We start from the raw sequence: 25,072 nt of genomic DNA on the forward strand, positions 1-25,072 counted from the left end.
AGCCATCTGTTTTAATTTATCCTACTAGTTCTTGTATCTGTTGAATGTATGTATTCTTTTATTTTTATCATGTTTGATATTGTGTTGTTTGTCTTGTTGTTAGCCACCCAGAGTGGCCTGGTTGCCATATGGTGCAGGGTATAAATCCAGTCAATCAGTCAGTCAGTCAGTTACACAATGAATTAAGAGTTGGCTGTAAACACTGGAGCAATGCCTCTTCTACTCAGTACAAAATCATGTGGCACACATTGCCAAAAAGAAAAGAGGAAATGTGTCATCAGAAAAAAAAGGAGAAATGAAAACACTCTTACATAAAATGTACTGATAGTTCTCGATGGAAATTTAGAAAAAGTTATTCTAATTTAAGGGGGACGTGGTGCTGCTGCAGGTTAAACTACAGAAGTTTCTGTGCTGCAAGGTCAGAAGACCAGCAGTCCTAAGATTGAATCCCCACGACGGAGTGAGCTCCCGTCACTTGTCCCAGCTCCCGCCAACCTAGCAGTTCGAAAGCATGTAAAAATGCGAGTAGAGAAATAGGTACCACCACAGTGGGAAGGTAACGGCGTTCCATGTCTAGTCGTGCTGGCCACGTGACCACGGAAACTGTCTACGGACAAATGCTGGCTCTATGGCTTGGAGACTGGGATGTACACTGTGCCCTAGAGTCGGACACGACTGGACTAAATGTCAAGGGGAACCTTTACCTTTATCTTTATTCTAATTTAAGTACAAATGCAGATCATCTGACCACAGTCTGGAAGGCTACGATCAGGTGACTGGTGTGCTCGTGCAGGCTGTGTTCTAGGTACTCCCTTCTGATGGGCAACAGTGAGGCTACTATTCAGACTTTGCATAGATCTACTTCAGATAAAGTTTCTGGAAAGAAAGCCAGAATGCTACTTAAAGAGCATGTAAATAATAATAATAATAATGTGCCAATCCTTTGCACCCATTCCCTACAAGTGTACTCAACAGTACAGTAGTTTGACGGGGGGCCATGTTTATGCACCCATTCTCTACAAATATATTCTCTAACACACAGCTCTTACTCAGACAACACTATCACATAGCTCTTACTAATTCCCACACACTGCAACACCTTGCCATCTATATGCATAGAACCGATCTCTCCAAAGAGGAACCATGCAGAGTGATCAGCTCTTCGTTCTCCTAGTGTACATTCATTCACACCTTTCAACTCCATAACTGCTGCTCCTAGCACACATCTCTCCCCCCCCCCACTCCCAATACAACTGTCTTCTTTGTTCTTTGTGTCAGACACACAGCAATGTAATTCATAATCATACCAAATAAGTTTTACTCAACAACACAAACCATCAAGAGCTTTTGGGCAGCTAACATGAAGTCTTCCATGGTACATACTAAGTACATCAACATAAGTGTGAAGTAACTAAGTCTGCACTCATAAAAAGGCTGTGTTGGTGCACACACACACACCCCTTTTCTTAGTTCGGTGTGATTCTTCCAGCTCCAGCTTATAGCCTGGACAACTGTTGATTAATAGGTATATATTGTACATGATATTTAGATCACTCAAATCAACCCTGGCAATCAGTGGGATAACAGATGCCACAGCCAGACCGTCTTTGTTTGGTACTGTTTTGCAGGGCACATGGCTAATGTAAATAAATAATCCATCTACATGATAGATTGCAAAATCAGCACACATGGCCACCTTGACTTAAGTTTTCACAAACTCCATATAGTTTTGATATTTTCATTTGGGGGCATTTCTGTGTACCTTATAGAATATCAATTCACCCATCAAATCAATTTTGCTGTAGAAGATAATTCATTGACCTGGACTTTCTCCAGGCATCCCAGATGGTATCCATGGGTGGTTCATTTTTACCAGTTGCATTTGGTATGTGCCATTATGTTTGCAGAATTCTTAGTTATGGGTGTAGACAGAGTTTCTGAGACCTGGATGATATTTCTGACCTAACATTCTATCTGTATTTTCTTTTAGAGCTATTGGCTTCTACATGTACATGGTATCTTAAAGTGCTTCAAGAATCTTAGAATATTAAAGTCATTATAAATAGAAGAGGTTTTTCAAAAGTAATTGTATAAGCTTTAGCCTGTAGGTTTTGAGAGTAGTCTTTTGATTGCTGAGTTTCGCTTTTCTCAGTCCTTTGTAAATGGGAAGAATTTGCTGATCCATTCATGGTGAAGAATAAATTATCCATGTTATCCTTTTTATTCACACTTTCATCATAGATCATTTTAAATTAAAGGGAGAGGTTTCGGGATCAAGTTGCCATTTCTCTCTTTGAATCTTCCTCAGTATTTTTTTTAATTTAATTTGAGCTCTGCAATTAATGTTTGGAGCATTTAGAATGGCTCAGCTGAACCTTACTTGACCGTTCTCTGCTGAAGTTAGTAAAGCTTGTGAGTGCATTTTTGGTTCAGCTTAAATTCATGTTTGGTATTTCCCCACTACTGTTTTGAGAGATTCCTAGCATTCCTGCTCTTGTTGTGGTAGAATTTGTGGCAGAATGGTAGCAAATGTGCTCTGCTGTGTCTTTGTATTTGGCAGCCTAGTGTCAATGAAGTTGCTTGACCTTTTTTTTTTTTAAGGTTTGTATTTTTAGGTTTGCATTTTTTTCATTTGTTTCAATTTGTTTTCTTTTTAAGAATTTGAATAATAAAAAAAATCTTCTTGAAAGCAAGCAGAGCTGTGGTCACACCAGGCAAATGTTCCCCTGTTCTAAGGACACATTTTATACCTTTGTTGTTACTGAATCGCAATCATGTGGTATATATACTGTGGTGAACATCCCAATGTGTTTCAATGTTATTGATTCATTTTCTCGTATTTGAATCGTTATGGCCAGTTACACCATGATACCGATTTATATTCTGTCTTGTTTTCTGGGGCCCTACACTTACTTTAATTATTTTATTTTTAACCAGTACATCAGTGTGTCGGGAAGGGGTTCCTGTTTGGCAAAACTCCCTCTGTTGCACCAACGCCCCTAGAAGAACTGCATTGTACTCAGTGGATCCAGCATCCTCGTCAAGGGCTGTGTCGCTTGCCAGACAAACATTAGGTGGAGTGATGGAACACTTAACCAGTGTCTTGGCATATCTGGCCATTGACATAAGTTTACCTACATATCAACATACCGACTGCAAAAAAATAAAAAAAATTATAGCAGGGCAGCTGTGTGGCAGTGATGGCGGTCACCTTCCTCTTCTTTCTTCACAAAAGAATCAATAGGATCGTGCACACATGTCATACTGCTAAGGAATATATCGATATGCCATTAGAACGAAATAACACAAGCCTTCTGGTGAGTGGGAAATAAACCACAGTTACACCACTGGCCAGGTAACTGATTCAGTAACGGCCATGTGTCGTCTGACTGGAAATTTCTACAATGATCCAAGAGGAGGTTTGCTAGGGAACATTTGGTACATGTGATCACACTCTAATTCTTCTTTAAACAGGGTGCAGAGTTAGTGTGTACCTTGTTTTGAAGACAACTGGAACTCTCTGATGCTTCATAGAAGTGCTCTTTATATTCAAAACAAGGTGTAAATTTCCAGCCTGCCTTGTTCTTCTGAAGAAATGCATATTTCCCTGTTTTTGTATGCTTCTGTCATTCCACTGAATTTCATTGGTTCAAGGTTGCTGGAATGTCAGTAAAAGGATTGTGATGGGTGCAGATTTAGTCCCCAATGGCTTGGTTGGAAGCAGTTCAACCCTGTTACATATTCTTACAAATAAAAACCCTGGGATGTAATTATTAAAAAAAAAATGGATACCAGTAGATAGAATGGTGGAAAATGGAGAAAAATACGTTTGCTGAACAGAAGCGGAGGTTGATGTTAATTTTTGTAAGTGACAGATGAGAAAGAAGATCATGGAGAACCTTAGCAAATGAAAATGTAGCTGCTGAAAAAAAATCAAGTGCCTAACAAGTGTATTTGGTATTCTGATGCATACACTTCCATAGACTTTTTAAATATATATATTTATGTGTTCTTCATAATGCTACAAATTATTTCACTGTAGAGAATATGCCTGTTGCCACATGAACTGAAATCAATGAAATTGCAAGTGTGATGTTCACAAACCTCAAAGGAGCCTATTACACTGAAGAAAGGGAATGGGGGTCAAAGGGGCGTGGAAGACAATTATACTCCTTTAATCTGAACAACCTAGGTTGTTTCAGGTGCGCTTTGCAGTTGGTGAACTGAATTCATTCAGCGCACATCAGTGCATTTCATTTAAGGAATATTTCTACTGAAGTACAGCGAAGTGTCTTATAATAATGTCCACTTTCTAAATTACTGGTATAATTCTTTAAATTGATGTCTTCATTTTCTTTTAAACAAGTTGGAGATAGTGGTTCCCAACGGGTGAATGATAGGGCATATTAAGCTTACTGGCTAATTTGGGAGGAGCCCAATCAAGGTGTGGGAAAATTGTTACAAATTATATGTGGGAAACACTGCACATCAGTGTTGCATCTTTTGCTCTGTTGTATGCATTGCTGTAGTCAACAGCTCTTGCATATCTATGATCTCATTGAAATGTAGCTACAAACCAAGGTCTATTGTGAATGTGTGTAAATATGTTCAAATTCTCTGTTCTCCCTTTCTCCTTCTTTTGTGCATAAAATAAGGAGACCAAAATACTCAATTCATAGATTGCATCAACCTGCAGTTTCCTCTTATTTCCAAATATAATAAAATGTAGTTTTGTATAAACCTTAACGTGGTTAACAAACCAAGCATATCAAACCAAGAGTTCCTGGTTTGTTCACCAACTATAATTTGGATGGATCAGACACTCTTACACTTACTTGTAGTGGAGAACCAGAAAGGATAAAAATCACCCAACATTTCGGCCATTTTAAAAGGATCAGGCAACATATTTGAGAATGGTTGTTGTGGTTTTCTCCGTGCTGGGAGCCAGGCTTTGTTGAGCAAAGCCCTGAAAAATACAGCCTGCAAAAGGTCAACGAACTCTACCCAGCCACAAGGATCAGTGATCACTGCATACAAAACACCACCTAACAACACCCATCAGTTACAGTGACAGATCATCTCTCCCCCTTATCACAACAATACACCCACAACAAAAACACACTGATCACCATAATCACCTAATCTCCTGAAAAGGACAAAAGCTGATCCCACAGCTATAAATACACAACTATCCAACAAACTGCAACAGAGCACAGAGTTCTGTCTCCTTTCCTCTGAAGATGCTGGCCATAGACTGGCAAAACATTAGGAAGAAAAACCTTAAGAACATGGCTAAAACAGCCCGGAAAACCCACAACAACCATTGGATACTGGCCGTGAAAGCTGAGAATACATGTTTGAGAATATTGAGCCAAAACGTACCAGATTTCCAGAAGCCCCATCATGCTTCCAGACACCATGTGAGAAGTCCGAGAATGCCCCCTTATCACCTTGTTATGGGGTGCTCTGGGTGCCTAACATGGTGTTTGTTGATAGAATGGATGTGGGAACCTCCATTACGTTAGATCAGCCCTCCCCAAATTGGCAGATACCTCAATTGAAGTGAAAAAAGAAAAGACACATTACTTCTTCTTTTGCCCTTGACTGCTGTAGAATTCCCCTTTAAAAGTTCACTAAAGCACTAGACAACACCAGAATCAATAACAAGGATACCAAGAGTTGCTAGCTGTCTGTTTTTCCCACATTCCAGAGTTTCCAAAAATCCACTGAACGCAGGACGGATTTGATTTAAGTCACAATTTAAGTATTGATTTAAGTCTTAAAAATTGGAATTTTTGACATTTTAAATAAAAAGGTTGTTTTTTATTTCAATTACGATGGATTTTAAATTTTGATTTAGATCAGTTTTTTTTTTTTTAGAATTCATTGGTTTTTATCCATCCTAACTGAAACAAGAAACCACAATTTGTTGCAAACGGTGAAGGAAAGGGTCCAATCTCCTCCTCTCATATATGAAGGATAAGGTAAGACAAAGTGCATAGGCTTAGGCTTATGGGTTGCCAAGGGGAGATCTTATCAGCGCTGCTGTGTTATGTCTGAATGTGACCCATAACTGGTTCAAATGCTTTTTATAATCTTTCTCTCACCAAAAGTTTCTAGAAGAATAAAAGATGAGTAGCCATCTGCATTCTGTTGGGATTGTAAAAAGAAACCTATGCCTCAAGAAAGAACCAACCAGAGCCGAATAAAATTAGCTTCTGAATCTGAAACCTCAGGAGGCTGAGGGAATTATAGTCCAAAAATAGCTTTTCTAAGATCTGATAATAATTAAATTAAATAGCTCAGTATTATTGATAGGGCTGGCCTAAAACATGGTGTTGCCTGAAGAACAAAGTGGCTACTACATCCTACCTAGATAATCTAGCTGCTGAATCTTTCCCCACTGCTGGTAATAGGGTAGTGTTCTCATGTTAAGCCAACAGTTTGGCCTAGAGGCAGAGAACAAATGGCCTGGAACATATACCTATTTCCACCCAGTGTTCACTATCTCCGGAGACTGGTTCGCTCTTCCTGATTTACAGCATTGGTCCTGCTTAGGAGAGATGTGAAAGCAGGGGCTGTTAATGTAGGTCAGGAAGCAAAGAGAAGCTAAGGCGCCCGTCCTTCTCAGTTGGCATTGAGTAATGTTGGTTGTTGTCTGCTTTCCTTCGTTGCTGAGCTGCAAAATTCCCCTCCCCCATGATCTTCTATTTTTCTGCAGTTAACGTTAATCAAGAATGCAGTCCATGTTATCACACAGATGCTAGAGTCTGAACATCAGATTGGATATGCCAACAATGTAGTGCTCAATATGGATCATGTTGAATAAAGCTAGCAAGTTCACAGTGTATAATTTATGCCAAATCCAGTGTAATGACCTTACAGTAGCGTTACAGACATATTTCCAGGATCACCGTCTCATCCTCAGTTCTGTGTATTAACACATGCACGGGTAATAAATGCAGACATGTGAAGTATTAAGCAGCTTTAAGCAGTGTGTGCGAATATGTTCTGAATCTTTGGTGTGACTTAAAATACTTTGAAGATGAGACTAGAGCATTCAAGAGGTGGTGTGAAATTAGTTCCTTTGCATCAAGGTGAAACAAAATTGGTTTCTTTTACTATTTCCAAGCAAAGAAACTCCATAATATGGAAGATCATTAGGTTTTTTTTAGTTCTAGCTCCATATATTATAGGATGTATATGACATTTTCTCTTCTTAAAAATTGAGTCTCCAAAAAGGATGTAATGAATATTAGCAAAATGTTGTCCCCCTTGGTGGAAAAGAATGTTTTCAGCACATCTGTCAATCACTGCTTAGTATAGTCAGTGTACAACCCAGAGTAACACCTAGGTATTTGGGGGCAAAGCAGCAATCTAATTAGATTCCCCACCAGGTACCCTGAGATTTCCGAGATGCTTGCTTGATTGGAGAGTGAAGCTGTCACACGTCCTTTAACGTGAGCTCAGTATCTTCCTTATAACGTTTTGATGTTTTGACTACCCCCCCCCCCATTTTAATCGCATGGACTCATTTTTAAAATTTAGGCCCCAAAATTGCAGATTTAACAGGAGGGATCTGTGGAATCGCCCTATGGGGTAACCTGGGCTTTTTCTCTGCCCCACGGTCAAATTGGAAATAGCTCTGATTCGGTATACTTCCACATGTTTGTCCAAACATTTGTCCATCCCTCTTTTGTACTACTTCGAAATACATGCTATGTTTTGTTTTGTTTTTAAAAGGAGCAAAGAGAAACTAGAACTGTTGCTCCATCTACTGGTAAAAAAAAATCAGCAAGAGCTTAAGTTGCAAGAAAATGACTGAAAACTATATGATGTAAGCAAAAGATAAACTAATGTGGCTATGAAATTATTGTGCTTGTGTGTCACCTGGAAAGACAGGAGTCCTGCAAACATATAAAAGGCTGGCTATGGTGAACCCCATGTGCACCTGGTACTGGGCTTTGCAGATTTCTTCATATTATCATGTGATATATAGTTCTGTTGTTAATTTCTTTGGTTCTGGACCAATTATTTCATTACGTCTTGGTAGAGGAATCCTTCCCTCACACCTTACTTGCTTATTCTTTGGTAGTATATTGTAACATCCAGACAGATTAGAACATGGAAGTAACTGGTTAGAAGCAACTAGTTTTAGGTTAAGGTTAAGGTTCCCCTTGACAATTTATCCAGTCATATCTAACTCTAGGGGGCGGTGCACATCTCAGTTTCCAACCCATAGAACTAGCGTTTGTCTGAAGACAATCTTCTGTGGCCATGTGGCCAGCGCGACTAAACATGGAATGCCGTTACCTTCCCACCGTGGTAGTACACTACCTATTTCTTGTCTTGCATGCTTTCGAACGGCTAGGTTGGCGAGAGCTGGGACAAGCGACGGGAGCTCACTCAGTCAACGTGGATTTGATCTTATGACTGCAGGTCTTCTGTCCTTGCAGCACAGAGGCTTCTGCGGTTTAACCTGTACTTGTAAATACAGTAGTGCCTCGCTAGACGATGATAATCCGTTCCACTGAAATCGCTGTTTAGCAAAATCATTGTCTAGCGAAAAGCATTTCCCTTTTGGAATGCATTGAAACCTGTTTAATGCATTCCAAAGGGGAAGAATCGTTGTCTAGCGAAGATCGGCCATAGGAAAGCTGCTTTGCAAACTGCCGATCAGCTGTTTAAATAGCTGTCTTGCAAAGCTTAGGTCCCGAAAACACCTGTTTTGCAAGTGCAGAGGGAGCTGTCAAAATCGTTGTCTAGCGAAAATTGGTTTGCAAAGCAAGGACCAAACATTGTCCAGCGAAATTCCCCCATAGGAATCACTGTTTTGTGAATCGCTATAGCGATTGCAAAAAGTCAATGTCTAGCAAAAAAACTGTCATGCGGGGTAACTGTCTAGCGAGGCACCACTGTAATTCTTTTTTCCCCCATAACAGTGATTGTAACTTAACAAAGGATAATGCCATTCCTTTTGTTGCACTCTAATTCCAGTCGGAGTCCTGCATAGGGTAGGGTTATTGAAATGAATATAGTTTTCTGCTCTCAGCTATGGTATAATTGATTTCAATGGGTCTTCTATAAGCAGGAACAACAGACAGTTTGGCCCGGTAATTTTTTAATTCATTCTTGGTTTAACTTCACAGATTCAGCTAGAGCATACACCAGCGTTGTAGCAACATTGACCAAGATTCCTAGTGCACACAGCACAGTGCTGGCAGCAGTGTTAAATTAAGGATTCTACTGGTATCTGAAGTAGTAGGCTGGTGGCACCACATCTTGAAATGGTGGGGAGGGGACATGCTGCTTGCTTGACCCATGAGCTGTCCATGAATGGTTCCCTATGGATGACAGAGATAGGTCCACCTTTTTAAAGCATAAAACATATTGTCCACTGAAATATATAAGAGAAGCACATTTCAATTTTTTTTTTCTATTGCAAACTGGGAAAGGCAAATGCTGTTGCACTCCCGTTCTCCCTCCCAAGCACCATTTATTGTGTAGCAACTGCAAGAAGGATTGTCTTTGTGTGACTAGTATTTGAAATTGCAAATTGCCATCAAGGTGGGAAGAAAGTATCTTGTCCGTTCTTTTGTTTCTTTTTCATTTGCATCAATTCAGTGTCATGTTGTGCTCAGATGGAGCTCTAGCAGATTGGCAGTGTATAATCCTTCATTAATCGTACTCAGCAATTAAATTTACTTTGAAAAACACTGCATTTTGCTCATTACAGGTCTTTCTGTAGTTGCTTTCAAAAATCATCGCCACAATAGGCCTGATCAAAATCAGCTTGTTTTTTTTTTTCCTTAGGCACCCGTGCACAGACAATTAAGATCTCTTTTGAAATGCTCGTTGTCAGAGGAATTAATGAATTAGACAATATTCTTTAGCTGCTTTTGTCCGTTTATCCAATAAAAAATTCAGTGGCTAGGACATTAGATCTCTTGCTTTAATAATTTGTGTGCGGTATTGAAACCTGTAAGAACAATGTCCTTAATGAAATTAAAGTTGGTGCCATACAGCTTTTGTCTATTGCAATGAAATATGAAGTCTTTGCAACTTGAAAAAAAAATACGAATTTATGAAATGAAGAAGAAGAAATGCAATTAAGAGATTATTGTCTCCAGCCATGGTGCCCTTCATCTGAGAAACTGTTGCTGTGCTTTACAACGTAAAAACAAGAGCTTCACATTGGGAATTCAACTAAACTGTTTCCTTTAATGTAACACAACTAAGTGCTAACAGAACAAGTGTTGGGTGGTCCAAGAACACCAAGCAACACCACTGGCTTCCATGTTCATGAAGGAGCTCCTCATGCCCACCATCATCAACGTTTTAAAAGTTCCTTTGTACAGGATTTCCTAGCCAATATGGCCCATTGGCCAAGCTATCTAGGGAATTCTTGGAGAGGTAGTGTCCAGGGTTTGCACACTAGACCAGCAGAACTTGGGGAAGTTTTGGAAAATTAGGATCAATAACTTCCAGCATCAACCTAGGTAGTGTGTGTTCCCCAATGGCCCAGAATCACTCTGGTCAGTTGCAAGCCTCCTTAAAATAGACTGTTCACCAGACACTTGACTTGGAGGGCTCCACATCAACTTTGGAGAGAATCTCTTTAGCAAGAGCATTACTGCTGGAGATAGTTCTTTGGTCCTGTTTTCTCAATTAATTCCTGTTGTATGAGAGTCACTTAGTTACGGTTGCAAGGGTGTGTGTGTCGTGTTATCCCTTGTGTGATCTCCTGTATGATGTATGAATTGGAAGATTAGATGAATCTGACCATTAGCCCAAGTCAATATTGCGAGCTCTAGCAGGTAGCAGCTCTCCAGAGTTTTGGGAATATTTCTTTCTTGTCCGCTCTGTAAATCTTTGGTCTTCTGTGATGATTTATCATCCAAGTTATAAAGCAGGTTCAGCCCTGCTGAGCTTCTGGAACCAAAGAAAACTGGGTGTGTTTAGGGCGTCCTAATGGTTTTACACTACCTACTGGTTCCAAATGGTCTTTCATTCAAGCCTACTTAGCTTCCAGGTTCAGATGAGATTGGACGTGCTCAGGTTGCTATGACCACAAAATGCACTTACCATACAGGACTTTCCCACTCAGCTGCTGCTCTCTGTCCCAGTGACTGCTTTCTTTACCCAAAAGATGTTGACATAATGGGAGAAAAACCCATTGACATGTTAATTTAGGATTGCTCCTTGTGGTTTTGAGATCAGTTGGTCCCACTCTGCTTTCAGTTCCCTGAAGACTTGGGTGCAAATGCTTCTTACCACCTTGTCTTCTTCATTTTATCTCATAATAGTAAATAGAATAAAAAGAAGTAGCTTCTGCTTCTTCAACCAAGTATTTCCCCCCAGCTTTCATCAGTAATACTACAGATATTTGCAGAGAGCTTATCTAAGGACTTCATGTATGATCATAAAAGCAGATTTAGTGACGTATCTCCTGTATTATCTCCCTTCGCTTGATGCTGCTAGAATGCAGAAAGATTCCTGTTCACCCTTTCCTCTGTGGAGAATGACAAAAGGATAAACTGCATATACAATACAGAGAAGACAAATGAGAGGAGAATATGCTCAGTGTATCCACGTTGGAAATAAATAGGCGATAAAACCCTTCCTAGAGCTATTTATTTCCTTGTCATGTTTTTTATTCTCACGTTAAATGTCCGATCCATTTTCCTTGCCTGTGGGCTGGTGAGGTATTTTTATGATGTTCTCAGTGACGTTCTCCATAATTATACATTCTCCATAATGGTTTTTTTGGTGCAAAATGTGTAAATTGTGCAAATCTGTAGTAACTGTCGCTTGGTTGAATAGACTTGGGGAGAAAAAAGAAAACTAGAAGTACTGAATGACACCTTTTTCTTTTCTCTTTTTTCGCATCTTGTTCAGTCAGCCAGCCCTTCTGTGCATGAGGTGTATGTTGTGCATTTCTGTGCATACATAGGCACTTTCCTTCACAATAACAGATGAAGTACCAGCTTTATTCACAAATGTTTCCCGCAATTTGTGGAAACTTTGATAGAGAATGTTCTTTGTCGTCCTTTTGTACCGGAGGTAACAACTGTTTCAGAGATTAGCAGTTATTAAGCCTATTAAGAAAGCAATTTGGGGCATACTCTCCACAGCCTGAAGGGGATGTGGTGGCGCTGTGGGGTAAACCGCAGAAGCCTCTGTGCTGCAAGGTCAGAAGACCTGCAGTCGTAAGATTGAATTCACGCGACGGAGTGAGCTCCCGTCATTTGTCCCAGCTCCTGTCAACCTAGCAGTTCAAAAGCATGCAAAATGCAAAATGCGAGTAGATAAAGAGGTATCATCATGGTGGGAAGGTAACGGTGTTCCGTGTCTAGTCGTGCTGGCCACATGACCGTGGAAGATTGTCTTCAGACAAATGCTAGCTCTATGGGTTGGAAATGGAGATGACTACAACCTCTTAGAGTCTGCCACGTCTGGACAAATTGTCAAGGGGAAACTTTACCTTCACAGCCTGAGGCCTTGCTAGCCCCCTTTCCTTTTAGACTCCTTTCATGTCTGTACAACGTTGATAACTTCATAGAAAAGATCCCTCACTATGTTTTTTTTAAAGTTTGGGGAATGTTTTTGTTTCATATGTTTGAAGAACGATCCATGCCATAGACACATGTGCCCTTATAATGCTTCTCCTCTTAAGCACAATAACAAAGCTGTTAAATCTGGCCTTAACTGATCAAATAGTATTCTAATCAAATGCTTATTTACTTTTGATAACTTTTGAAAGCTTCATGTTTTGCATTCAGTGAGGCTAAGGCCTCAATAGAAGGCATCTCTAGGCTTTTTTTCAACACCATCAGTGGGTTTTTAAAAGAGTAGCCACCGTTCTTAGTCTTTGCCTTTCATCTGAAGCTTCAAAATTGCTTTACCCATTTTTGATCTTTGTAAATCCTGATACTGTCTGCTTATTAGAAAGAAGCAGGTAGATCAGGATTTAGAGACATTTAATGCAGGATCAAGGGGAAAGCACACGGGCTGTATGTGAAACACTGATTCGAAAATGACAGGTTTATCCTTGAAACTACATGTTGAAATGAGTTCTATCTAAAATAATTCAATTGTCACAGCCCAAAGTTTGAGCACTTCCCAAACAGCATAAATCTTCTTTCCTAAGCTTTAGTATAGATTCTAGGGAAGGAAAAAAAACTTCACTGAATTTGCATTTACCTATAGAAATATCCTTTTCATACCTCCAGAAAGTGCTAACAAAACAGAATGCATCTTGACTCAGAAATCTATATATTTATGAAGTTTGTTGGGTGTTTTGGAGGGGAGAAATTCACAAAGAACCGTGCTTATGAAAAATATACATCTAAAATACCTGTATTTGAACAGTTAGAAAATCCATGCTTTAGTCAGTGTAGAGTTTGGACAAAAATGTATATATTAAAAAATGTATGAATTGAAAATGTCTACAGAGCATAAGTGCATGGGAGGCAGAGAATGCATCCTTGTGCAGGGGCAAAAATGCTCAACCCCATGTGGAAATGGGAAAGAATGAACATCTTGGTGAGAAACTGAGGGACTTAGTGCGAATGAAACTGACAGATTTCCCTGGTAGTTCCTAGGTGGAGATTCCAAGCAAGGATTTATGGGTATTGTGTCATTTGCTGTGAATGGACTGATCCTTCTGTACATGCTGTAAGCTACTAACACACATAAAAGATGGATGGCTTGTCTCGGCTCCAAGCAAGCACACAAAAAACACAGGATTGGTCACTCTTTTTGCTGCCATCAATTTCCTCTCCCAAGAACCCTCCCAACTTTCTTAAGGCAGGAATATGTACTGGCAGAAGCAACGTACTGTTATTCAGTATACTCAGCATACTCGATATCAGTTACTGAATATGCAAGGTATTTTAAAAGAACCCTATTATGACGAAGACTTGAAATTTGTAGAAGTTGCAGTTTGAGAGAGAGAGAGTGGGGGGGGGGCTTCAAGGTGGACCGTTTGAGATTGGCCTTCAGGCTCCAAAGTGAGCACATAGATGTGGTTAAGTAAATTAATAAAAGTGAGCTGCAAAATGTGTGTCACACTGCAAAGGTGCAATTCTCCTGGCTCAGAATGGTACTGTAAAACTAGGTATCCATGGGAGTGAAGTCTTCCCTGTTTATTTCAGTGTTGGGAAAATGCCTTTTGTCAGTGGAAACTATCAGAAGGGAGCAAAGTTTTGACTACTGTAAACCTTACCTTTCATTAGCTCTCTAGTGCACAGTCTTTGACTATACCTATTTTATCACTTGTGCTGCTTATTTCCTCACCATGTGGAAAGCTTGTTGGCGAATGTTGAGGAGTCCAACTGAACTATGAAGTGCATTTTAAAAAAAGACAGTGAATTGCTAGTGCCTTATCCGTGTGTAATATAAGGAAGCAAACAAATAAACAGCTGCAGAGTTGGAAGGGGCCCTATAGATCATCAAGCTCAGCCCTGTCAAGGAGGCACAGTGGGGAATCAAACTCCCAACCTCTGGCTCTATAGCCAGATGTCTAAACCACCAGCTGCGGTGTATGTGTCCTGGGAATTCTCTCAAAATGCAAGTGGATCGTTGCATGTTCAAAGGTAAAAATCTATCTGAATACTGAAAACTAGGAGGTTGGCTACATGGGTGTTTAGCCCACTTTTTGGTCTCCTGCAAGCGGGTTTGCTACTAAAGACAGTGACTATGTGACATCTTTGCTGGAGCAAACCAGCCCGCTCCTACAACAGGCCTACTTGTACCTTTCTGGCCTCTTTTCACAGGATTTCTACTTTTTTTGATGCAGGTAGAATTGCTCTACAGTGGTGTCTTGAGTTACGAACTTAATTGGTTCCGGAAGATGGTTGTAACTCAAGTTGGTCATAACTCAAAGCACCATTTCCCATAGGAATGCTTTGAAAGGCGATTAATCCATTCCGGATGGGGGGAAAACAAAAACAAACAAACAAACAAAAAAAACAAACAAAACAAACAAAAAACAAAACAAAACAAAAAACACAACACCAAACACTGCAAGACCTATCGGAACGCGATTAATCCGTTCGGGCTGGGAAAAAAACCACCACCAAAACCCCAAAAAATACTGCAAGACCCATCGGAAGCACGATTAATCTGTTCGGGCTGGGGAAAAAAAAATACCCCCCCCCCCAAAAAAAAAACCACTGCAAGACCCATGGCAAATTAAACACTTCCTTGACCTCACGAAAAGGCCGAGGAAGTGACAATTTATTTCTTTGTTTGTTTGTTTGTTTGTTTGTATCCCGCCCATCTGGTCTTGAGGCCACTCTAGGCGGCTTCCAATACAACAAAAACAACTAATAAGAACAACACATAATCTTTTATATGTGTATTAGGGCAGCACATAGGTGCTACATCACTTTAAAATAATAAAAGCCAAATCAGGAGAAGGCAAGGAGGAGTTTTTTCCTTGCTTTCCTCTCTAAAGTCTGGGTGAGGGCCGAACCTCAGCTTCCACAGACTCCTGAGAACAAATCTGATTAACTGTGACAAGCCTTCAAATATTGGACGATGACAATCACATTGGCCCATCATCATCTTTACTGTAGGCAACACAGTACTGTAGGCTCCTTCATCCTTTCCCTGGGTTGACCACCATTTTTGTCACCCTTCTGATCACCTTTCGTCCATATCCTTCTTAAATGAAGGCATCCCAAATCAGGATACAGTAATGCAGCTGAAGTTTGGCCACAGTTGGAGAAGTGGGTTTTGATGCGGTAGAGACATCCTGTCTGCGTTCTGATGTGGTAGAGCCAGTACTCAGATGGCTGCAGTTTATTATGTTCTGAACATGTGATTTGGCTCTTTCTTCAAGAAACTGAGTGGGAAAGTTGTATGCGTGCATGCACATAATAAGTGTGTAGGCATGAGTTTTTCACGGAGAGCTTGTTTTCCTTCTTCTATCTCCCCCCTTAGCTGCATTCCTTATAGATGTTATTTATGCTCTATAATTTATGTGCACTTCTGTCCCTACATGTGGACTGTTCATTACGAAAGCAAAATCTTCCCCTGTGCAAACTGCTTTGCCAGCAAAGGCAGTGCTGATTTTATGGGGGTCCTATGCTGGAATAGCCCCCTGAGGATCATCCTTCTGACTATTCTATTTCTATAAATTATAACATGACACAGTGCGCTTATAAGTCCTGACTTGAGGTATCAACTGAACGTTGGAGCTGCGTTTTTCTTTCCCCTCGAGGCTGCAGTTCTGATTTCTGGTTCTGCATGCATAAAAATAATTATGTCTAGGGGAAAAAAAAAGTGCCAGAGGGAACCCATTGTGTCTTGAATAAGTGGAATTAAAACCTGCAGAGTCAGCATTTGAGTATCAGATTTCTGCAAAATTTTGCTGAAAAGCAGTATTCTTCAATGCGTTTTAGACTTGGGAGTTTAGAAGATGAACTGTTTAAGTGTGTAGTGGCTAAGAATATGAGACAGTGGTGTCCCTGGTTAAAATCACATCTCGGCCATGTCTTAGGGCTCGAGCACATGGACCATTTGAATCCTTTCTTTTTCCTCCCTTTTTTTTACATTGATATGTTTTCATGTAATAATCACGTATATATATATCAGTGGGTCTGTTCACGTTGGTGTTGTTTGAACCAGTATTTTCATGATGTTTGCACTGTTTCTGTAGGCTAAACATCCCATGTCATTTTTTAAATCAATTCATTTTCTGTTCGGTTTCTGAGTCCCCACTGCTCCCAAATTTCCTTTTTCCTTTTAAATAATTTGTAAGTGATATACAGTATCACTTAAGCAGCATATACACACGCGGGCAGGAGACAGGGCTGCTTTACCTCTGCACGCGCTGGATGGGCAGTGTCTCCTGCTCATGGCACGGCCATTTCTGTTGCTGTTGCTGGGGGTAGAAGTAGAGATGGCATTGCTCTTAAGAGGCACTCCCATGGCTGTTGAGCCATCCGGTGGCACTGATGGCCAGGCAGTGGCTCTCCTTCTCCTCCAGCTCTGTGATATACTGTTGTGGTATTGGATGACAATGAGCTGTTATTTAAAATGCCCTGTAATGCACTGGGTACAGTATAGTATGGATTGGTTACTGTAGGAAATCAAAACAGTGACTCCCAGTCAGCTGACAGTGCTGGTGGAGCCTGTTGAAGCTTAAGACACCACTCAAGGGTCTAGAACAGTGGTCCCCAACCTTGGGCCTCCAGATGTTCTTGGACTACAACTCCCAGAAGCCTTCATCACCACCTCTGCTGGCTAGGATTTCTAGGAGTTGAAGTCCAAGAACATCTGGAGGCCCAAGGTTGGGGACCACTGTTCTAGAACACATTCTTTGACTCAGCTTCTACTGATGGTAATAGAAGCCCCCCCCCCCCCCCCAATGTTTAGGATATTCAGTTCTAGTGCACAAAGCTCTCCATTCACTTTTAATACTAGCCTAGGGTAGGTTCTCCTCTCTTCCATGATACGATACACTTTGCATAATTCACATTAATCTCTTTTTTGCATCTTCTCTCCCATTACATATCTCACACACCTTCTGTCTTAGTTACTTGATTTATTCCCCTGCTCCTTTCCTCTTATCTATGCTTATCTGCACCATCTTCATCTCTTCCTTTGTTTATACACTACCTGTCTCTCAGGTGGTGAAGTATGCAGCCATTGCTTGGAAAACGGATCTCAGTGGGACAGAAGGGGACTCATAGTTACCATGGCTCTTCTTTCTTTTCCTCCTGTTCCTTCTCTTCCCTTCTGCTCACTGGGTTGCAAGGTGAAAAGCCTGTATAGGCTCCATCTCTCCTTATTTATCAGAGGCAGTCCCAGAGGAATGACTTCTGTTTCACACATGCCCTTCTGCAAAACTGGCCTTCAGCAGTGGTAATACCTGGAGTATCTCCAGGTTCTCTCGTGAATGGGAAGGTGGCAAATTCATCTTGTGTGCACATGTAGAAATGCATGAACACTAAGCCACTATGTAATGCACGGTCTGTCATTTCCTGCATTGCAAATAATGAGTACAGTATTACCAAACGTGATAGCCATGCGATTCTTAAACAATGATGTTTTCATCATAGAATGTTAACCAAAAAGGATACACTGTGTCTTGGCTTTTAAAACTATTATAAAGAGAATAAATGAAATGGGGTGTAGAAAAAAAATTACTCTTTAGATTCCTTAATCTCATTGATTGAGGCTGCATGAACAGACTGGACCTTGAGAAGGAATTTTAAAGCCCCAAAAGAACCTCCAACCTAGAGCATGACAGAGAGATTTTTCCTCTCCTGCAGTATTTCTGTAACTTGTCTAGAATGTTTCTAGTATGCTTTTTTTTTGAGAAGCAAAAATACACACATGCACAAGCAAAGGAGGACATGCTTTAGTAAATCTTTGGTAAAGAAATCACCCTAGGTTGTTGTTTGTTGTTGTTTTTTGCAGGGGGGAGAGCATATTTATTCTGTTGGATCAACTGAATGATGTAGGGAAATGGCCAGTTTTGTGCAAAATAAAACTTTTTGCACAAATCTTTGTCTTTGCCAGTGTGTATATTCTTAGGAGAGTTTCTGGATTTTGTTTGTTTGTTTTGCTATTTTCATTGCTGAGGAAGAGAACGTCTCAATTTCTCGTCTTTATGTGCGAGAATGATCTCGTCATCAAATGTTTGGGTTTGACAGTGATTGTTTAAAATAGAACTGGAGGAATGGGACATTCTTCCCTGCTACAAGTGCAGTTACTAGTAGCATATTCAGGTGAGCAGTAGCAATAGTTGGTTGGAAAGTTTCCTGTGAACTTCAGGGGCCATGCATCTGCATCAGTGCCTTGCAACCACGACCCCTCATGGAACCCCTCATGTGGGGGGGGGCACCCAGTGCTGGTGGAAAAACTAGAGGGAATGTTGATTGGTAGCTAAAATGAGACCATTGAGGAAGAACGGGGAGGTAGCAGGGTGGTACGGGCAGGGTCAGGCTGTGGTCTAAACGTACGGGGAAGGGAGTCTCATCTTGGAAATGGCATGGTGAGGGGCCCTTTGACTAAGAGCATGGGCCATGTATGACTGAAGGAACAATGAGGGTTGCCCATGTTCTGAAAAAGAGGAAGCATTAGGGAAGTAAATGCTTGAAGGTTAACCCTTCCAGAAGTACGTTGCAATGAATATTGACCATGAAATGCTTGAGTGTCATGAGGAGGGTATGAGAAAAGGAGGAAAAGAACAGAATGCAGGATCCTGGAGCTGAGCAAGAACTTTAAGCAGGACCATTCTGCACAGCAGCCGTTGTTTCTGTACTGCATAGGACTGCTGGCAGTACATGTTTCTGTACTGCGTAGGACTGCTGTAAGAGTTCCAGAGGCGACACAAGGGAAGTGCTTTTGAAGATTTAAAATTACGTTGTAAATCCTGAACAATTGCTGCACGCAGCAGAAATCATCTTTTCAAACCAATGCAATGCAGGGTGATTTCAACAAAATGTTATAAACATAGCATTTGGGTTATGAAAAAGGCTGATAAACTGTCTATTAAAAATTGGAAATGTACACCTGGGGGGCCACAGTTGCAGGAGATAGAAGAGTTGCACGGGGATGTTGATTGGTGTCCCACATTCGCTCAAATCCCGACTTAGCTATATGAAGCTCCCTGGTTGATCCTTGGGAAGCTGTGCTCTCTCTGCCTAGCCTCTCTCCGAGGACTTTTTTTATGAGGATATTTAAGATGAGAATTGTAAAGCACTATACGCAAAGAACCACCATAAAAATGACAAATAATTATGGGAAATTGGAATTTGAAAAGACCTATCATAAAATTAATTTCTTCAGCAGGAAATAACAGACTCCCAGGCTTATGTGTGATTATCAAGGCAATTTTCTGTTTGACTGCTGCAGTTTGGGGCAGATATTATTTATGTGTTTTGAGGAGGCCTTTACAGCTGGTAACTTACCACCCCAAACAGTCCAGGAGACATTCATAATTTAAAAACTGAAGGCAAGGAGAGACCTTGCCCCTAAACAGGGCAGACATTTGCATAACATTTGCACATGCTAACTTAACAGGCGAAAATGCAAATATAGAAATAATAACTGCAGTTTAAAGAGAGATAGGATACATCTCACCATAACGGGGGAGGATACAGACAGGTGACTTGCATGGCCTCTCAGTCTGCTGTTGGTGCAAGTTGTTGGTGAACTATAAGGCCTATTGATTGATTGATTGATTGATTGATTTGATGTGATTTGATGTGATTTGATTTGTATCCCGCTCATCTGGTCTATACGACCACTCTGAGCGGCTATTTTAAAATCAGATGCCTTTACAGATTTTGGATATATTCCGTTCCTTACACATCCCTTCAAACAGAAAGGGCTCCTCTGTGTTTAAAAAAAAAGTAAATAAAAAGGAGAATTGTCTCCTTTGTAAAGTTTTCTGTCCCATTATCTCCTTGACTATCCAGGAGAGGCATGAAAACCATGAGATTGTTTTGCTTTGGGGGCTAGCAAACATGATAGGTGGCTTGGCTTTTCTTTGGTAGACTATATCTTAGCTAGTTTGGTTTTCCCCCAGGGTTGTCAGATTTATAGAAGAGTTGGGTCCCCAAGCTTTTCTTTTCTTTGAAAATTGCTGGGTTTGTTTGCACGAGCATTTATTTTAAAGTACTGTAATAGCTCCATCATTCTCTTTAACCTCTGGTTTGTTTGCACTATCGAAGCAGATGAATCTGAGGCTAGAGTACACAAAGCACTAATGTTTATTTGAATGTGTTCTTGGAAGGTGGGTTTGCAGAACAGACTAAGATTACACCGCTGCAGCTGAAGGCAGTTACAGCGGTTTTACATTAGACATATTGTTTTCATGTTATGAAATGCATTGGTAAAATTTCTGACCATAAATAAATGTAAAACAAGAGGAACTGGTAAGATCTAATGGGTCGAATTATGAAAGGGAAATGTAAGTTTCAGGATGCATTAAAACATATAGATTTATTTCCTTTTTAAATCTTATTTTTGTGGAGTTGTGTAAAAGATCAAAAAAAGATATTCGGCACTCTGTTGCTAATACACATCTCCTCTTCTCTGCCTGTACAGATTTTAACTATTGGCTGATCCTGGCCAAGTCTAAGAGGTCCGGATGGGGGAATCAGGATCAAGACGTTCAATTATTGTGTCTCGGCTGCCAATATTCCGGAGAAGTATTAGCCGAAGACGTGATTCCCTCCCGTCATCGCCAACGTCCAACAGTACCGTAGGTGTTCACAGCTCTTCCCCCTCCAGCACGAATTCAAGCTCAGGGAGTACAGGCAAACGCCGGAGCCTATTCCGCACACCTTCCATTAGCTTCCACCACAAGAAAGGGAGCGAACAGAAAGTTGAACCTCAGAGCCAAAATGTGGGCATCTTAAATGGTGCTCAGTCCAGCCACAGCAACACTTTGCAAAAGCTCAATTTGGAGGAGCATGTGAAAAGCAGAGGGAGGCATTCGGTAGGCTTTGGGGGTTCTCGGAACAAGAAGATAACGAGGTCTTTGACAGAGGACTTTGAAAAGGGGAGAGAGGCTTCATCCAATAAGAATGTCTTCATAAACTGCATACGGTCTGGGAAGAACGAAAGCGATGACTCTGGATTTACAGAAGAACAGAGTAGATCCTCTTCGGTTAAACATTCCTCAAGGAAACTTCTCCCTAAATCGTTCTCTACACACTACAGATTTTCAAAGCCAGTCCCTCAAAGCCAGTCCATTTGCAGTGTGCAGCCGCCTTCTTGTTCGGTGGATGTTAAAACCAACGTTGACAATGAAGCCGCATTGGCAGCAACATCTCCTTCAGGTTCTGCCGAGGTAATAGAATGTATAGGTAGCTCTTCGCAGTCACCAATGCTTTCCACCGACCTGACGACAGTGCAGACACCTTCTGAGTTTCTAGCGTTGACGGAAGATTCTGTCTCGGAGGTGGATGGGCTACCCAACTATGGAAATTTGCACCCAGAAACCTTCACCCATAATGGTTCTACCTCGCAAATCTTCCTGAATCCTGTTACTGCTGCTCCTGTTATTTCAAGGAAAACTGATCGTGCAGAAAGTGCTTCCCACTATGATGTTGCATCACCCGAAAGTCACAGGGCTAGACGTATGCTGCTCCGTGAAGCCAGTACTGTACCTGAAAGCCTTGATCATAACAGAAACTGTGCAAAAGTATTATTACAAGAACTCCCTGCTAAACAGTTTAGACACCAACAAGAAGTAAACTCAGGAGCTGAAGCACAATTAAAACCCGTTGTCTTAAAACAGGGAGAAATAACTGAACATTCTCCAAATGCACAGAGATCACATAGGGACCAAGAAGAAATAAGAGCCTCTCAACATATTAGAGAATCCATCCCACCGACTGAATCTATGATCATCCCTTTGTCTTCTGAACCTCAGTCTTTTCAAATGCAACAGGGATATGAAATGAACCACACAAAGGGTATGTATGGTTAGCTTCTGTTGTCTTTTAAAAGTGTCATTTTCTTACAAGCGTGTGCCCATTTCTGAGTAAGTGCAGAGGGCATTCAACTGGCTCTGTGGGGAATTGAATTAGGGTGACCCAGTGATTCTGTTGTGTAGGCCCTTTACCAGCTGTAGATTGATGTTGTTGGGGAAATAGTTCACACACACACACACACACACACACACACACACACACACACACACACACACACACACACACACACACACACACACACACACACACACACACACACACACACACACACACACACACACACACACACACACAACACAAACCCACGGGTAATTCTGTTCTAGAAGGAGATGTCATAGTACTGAAAATAAAGGCAGAGTAGTCTTCTTACATGGCACAAGAAGGTTGCTTCACAGCACATCTTAGCCCTGGGCCTGGTCAGATAGGAAACACTGTGGTCTAATGAGAGAAAAACAAAACAAAAAAGCAAAACCAAATTATTGCACCTAAGGGCAGCCATTCGAAATTCAGGCCAAAAACCTGGAGCAAAGACAAATTAACTGTTGTTTTTATTTGTTTGATGTTGTGAGCCGCCCTGAGTAGACTTTTGTCTAGAAGGGCGGGAAATAAATAAATGAATGAATGAATGAATGAATGAATGAATGAATGAATGAATGAATGAATGAATGAATGAATACATACATACATACATACATACATACATACATACATACATACATACATACATACATACATACATACATACATACAATAAAGGAAAACAGCATGCAAAACGAATAGAACCCTGAATTTTACAGGGTTCGCCCTACTGGGTTTTCATTTTCTCACCCTTTTCCTTTCTTCTTCCTGTCTGCATTCTTCTAGTGCCATAATCCACTTCTCTCAGTTGTTATTTCTTCCTTTGATTTCACCTAAATATTTATCCTTGGCATAATATTATGAAGCAGCTGCTGCAGCGTAATAATTCACTCCCCTTCTTCCTGAAATCAGGATAGTGATATGATCCTGTTTTTAGTGATTTGATAGCAACCAAATTCAGAGTACCCTTAACAGGTAGACAGACCATCAGTCACCTCTCTCTCTCTCTTTCCCCCCTTCTTTCTCTTTTTCTGTCTGTCTCATGCATGCTTCCAATTTTTTGTTTTTGTTTGATGTACTCCCCCCTCCCCATATGTAGGATTCACAAGTGGTCGAAAATGGAGGCAGATAATCGGCCTTGGACTAGCTTCAGCAAGTTGCCTGCATCATTGATGGGAGGAAATGGTTTTTGTGAACCACACTATTTCTTTTGCAGTTTTAAAAAGCCTCTTTTCTACAATAACTGACCTACTCATACAATCCTTCAGCATGTATTAGTAGCTCCCCATGCCTCCTGAGCATTTTCCAACAATTTGGAGCAGAAACAGATGTTACAGACTACTTGCCAGAGGTGAAAGCATGTTGGAGCAGAAGAAACGACAATTGAGGCATACTTTGGTGGTATTAAAATCAGACTTTGGGGGAATCCTGTGACTGAGTCCTAAGGCCAGGCACACAACAATGGATGCTAATTTGCAAACTCCTACAGATGAGAGAAGCTCCTGCTGGGACACTCTCATATTCAGTGTTTAAGGATTTCCCTGTTTTATTGATAGTATCTATAGCATTTGTTTCCATCCTTGAATTCAAGTGCTCTTCTCTGAATGCAATGCAAAGAGCCCAAACAAGATTCAGCCTGTTGCAGCTTTCCCTGCTTCCCAGTATGGGGGCTAGGTGTTCATGGATGCATGGTACTATACCATAGGTGTTGATGGCATATGTGCCTGTCTCTGTCTCTGTCTCCTGACAGTGAATCTGGCCAGCAGTTTTAGCCCATATCGAGAAGGGCGATTCATAGAAAAACGCCTGAGGTCTTCTTCAGAAGGTACCGCTGGGAGTAGCCGGATGATCTTAAAACCAAAGGACAGCAACCCAGAAGAACTGAACAGTCTGAGAAAGCAGAGAACAAGCTCCTCCTCCTCCAAAATGAACAGCATGGTGAGTGTGTTGCCAAACTTTAACATATTGGAATATGTGCCTCCACCCTTCTGTCCTTCTACTGACAAAATAAGGTGCAGTGAGTAGAGGCTGAACATTGTTTTAAAGATCAATCATGCTTCCTGGTGGTGGACCCCAGAATCCTGGGGTGCATGTGGCCGATCTCAGAGTTGGCAAGATCTTAGGAGCTTTGCCTGAGGCCTTAGATAACTGTTCCCAGCTAGGTTAAGCAACGTAAAACTGAAGGTGGTTGAGAATCTTTGTGAGCCCATCAAAAATGTGTTCTGCTATATCAAGGCAGAATTATCAGATTATGATCACTGGTGAACATACATGTTTTTGGTTCACATCCATGATTTTCTGTAACACAAGCCTTAGAGAGAAAGGGTAGATGCTTATTCTCAGTGGCTGGATTGAGCTATGTGTGGCCCTCCCAACATTCTTTGACCAACAACATCTGGAGAGCCATACATTGCACACCCTTGATCTGTGGTGAAATGCCACTTTCTAATATGTGTTGTATAGAGTAAATTTCTAACTCTGATTTAGGTATGGCTCTCTCCAGGTCCTTTGGGACAAGACAGTTGGATGTC

The 25,072-nt window shown here is 41.0% G+C and overlaps 1 protein-coding gene across 4 annotated transcripts in view; it reads left to right on the forward strand.

Moving 5' to 3' along the window:
- Nucleotides 1-25,072, forward strand: part of CCSER1 (coiled-coil serine rich protein 1) — an 833,168-nt gene that overhangs the window by 121,145 nt on the left and 686,951 nt on the right. For all 4 annotated transcript variants that reach the window (XR_013545785.1, XM_073001955.2, XM_073001958.2 and 1 more), the window contains exons 2-3: nucleotides 21,070-22,445; nucleotides 24,292-24,479. Coding sequence is in view for 3 of the 4 variants with exons in the window: in XM_073001955.2 (XP_072858056.2) it covers nucleotides 21,113-22,445; nucleotides 24,292-24,479 (1,521 nt within the window). In the remaining variant the exon portion in view is untranslated. The remainder of the gene's footprint in view (nucleotides 1-21,069; nucleotides 22,446-24,291; nucleotides 24,480-25,072) is intronic.

Source organism: Pogona vitticeps, chromosome 5, assembly GCF_051106095.1.
Source record: "Pogona vitticeps strain Pit_001003342236 chromosome 5, PviZW2.1, whole genome shotgun sequence".
Taxonomy (NCBI): Eukaryota; Metazoa; Chordata; class Lepidosauria; order Squamata; family Agamidae; genus Pogona; species Pogona vitticeps.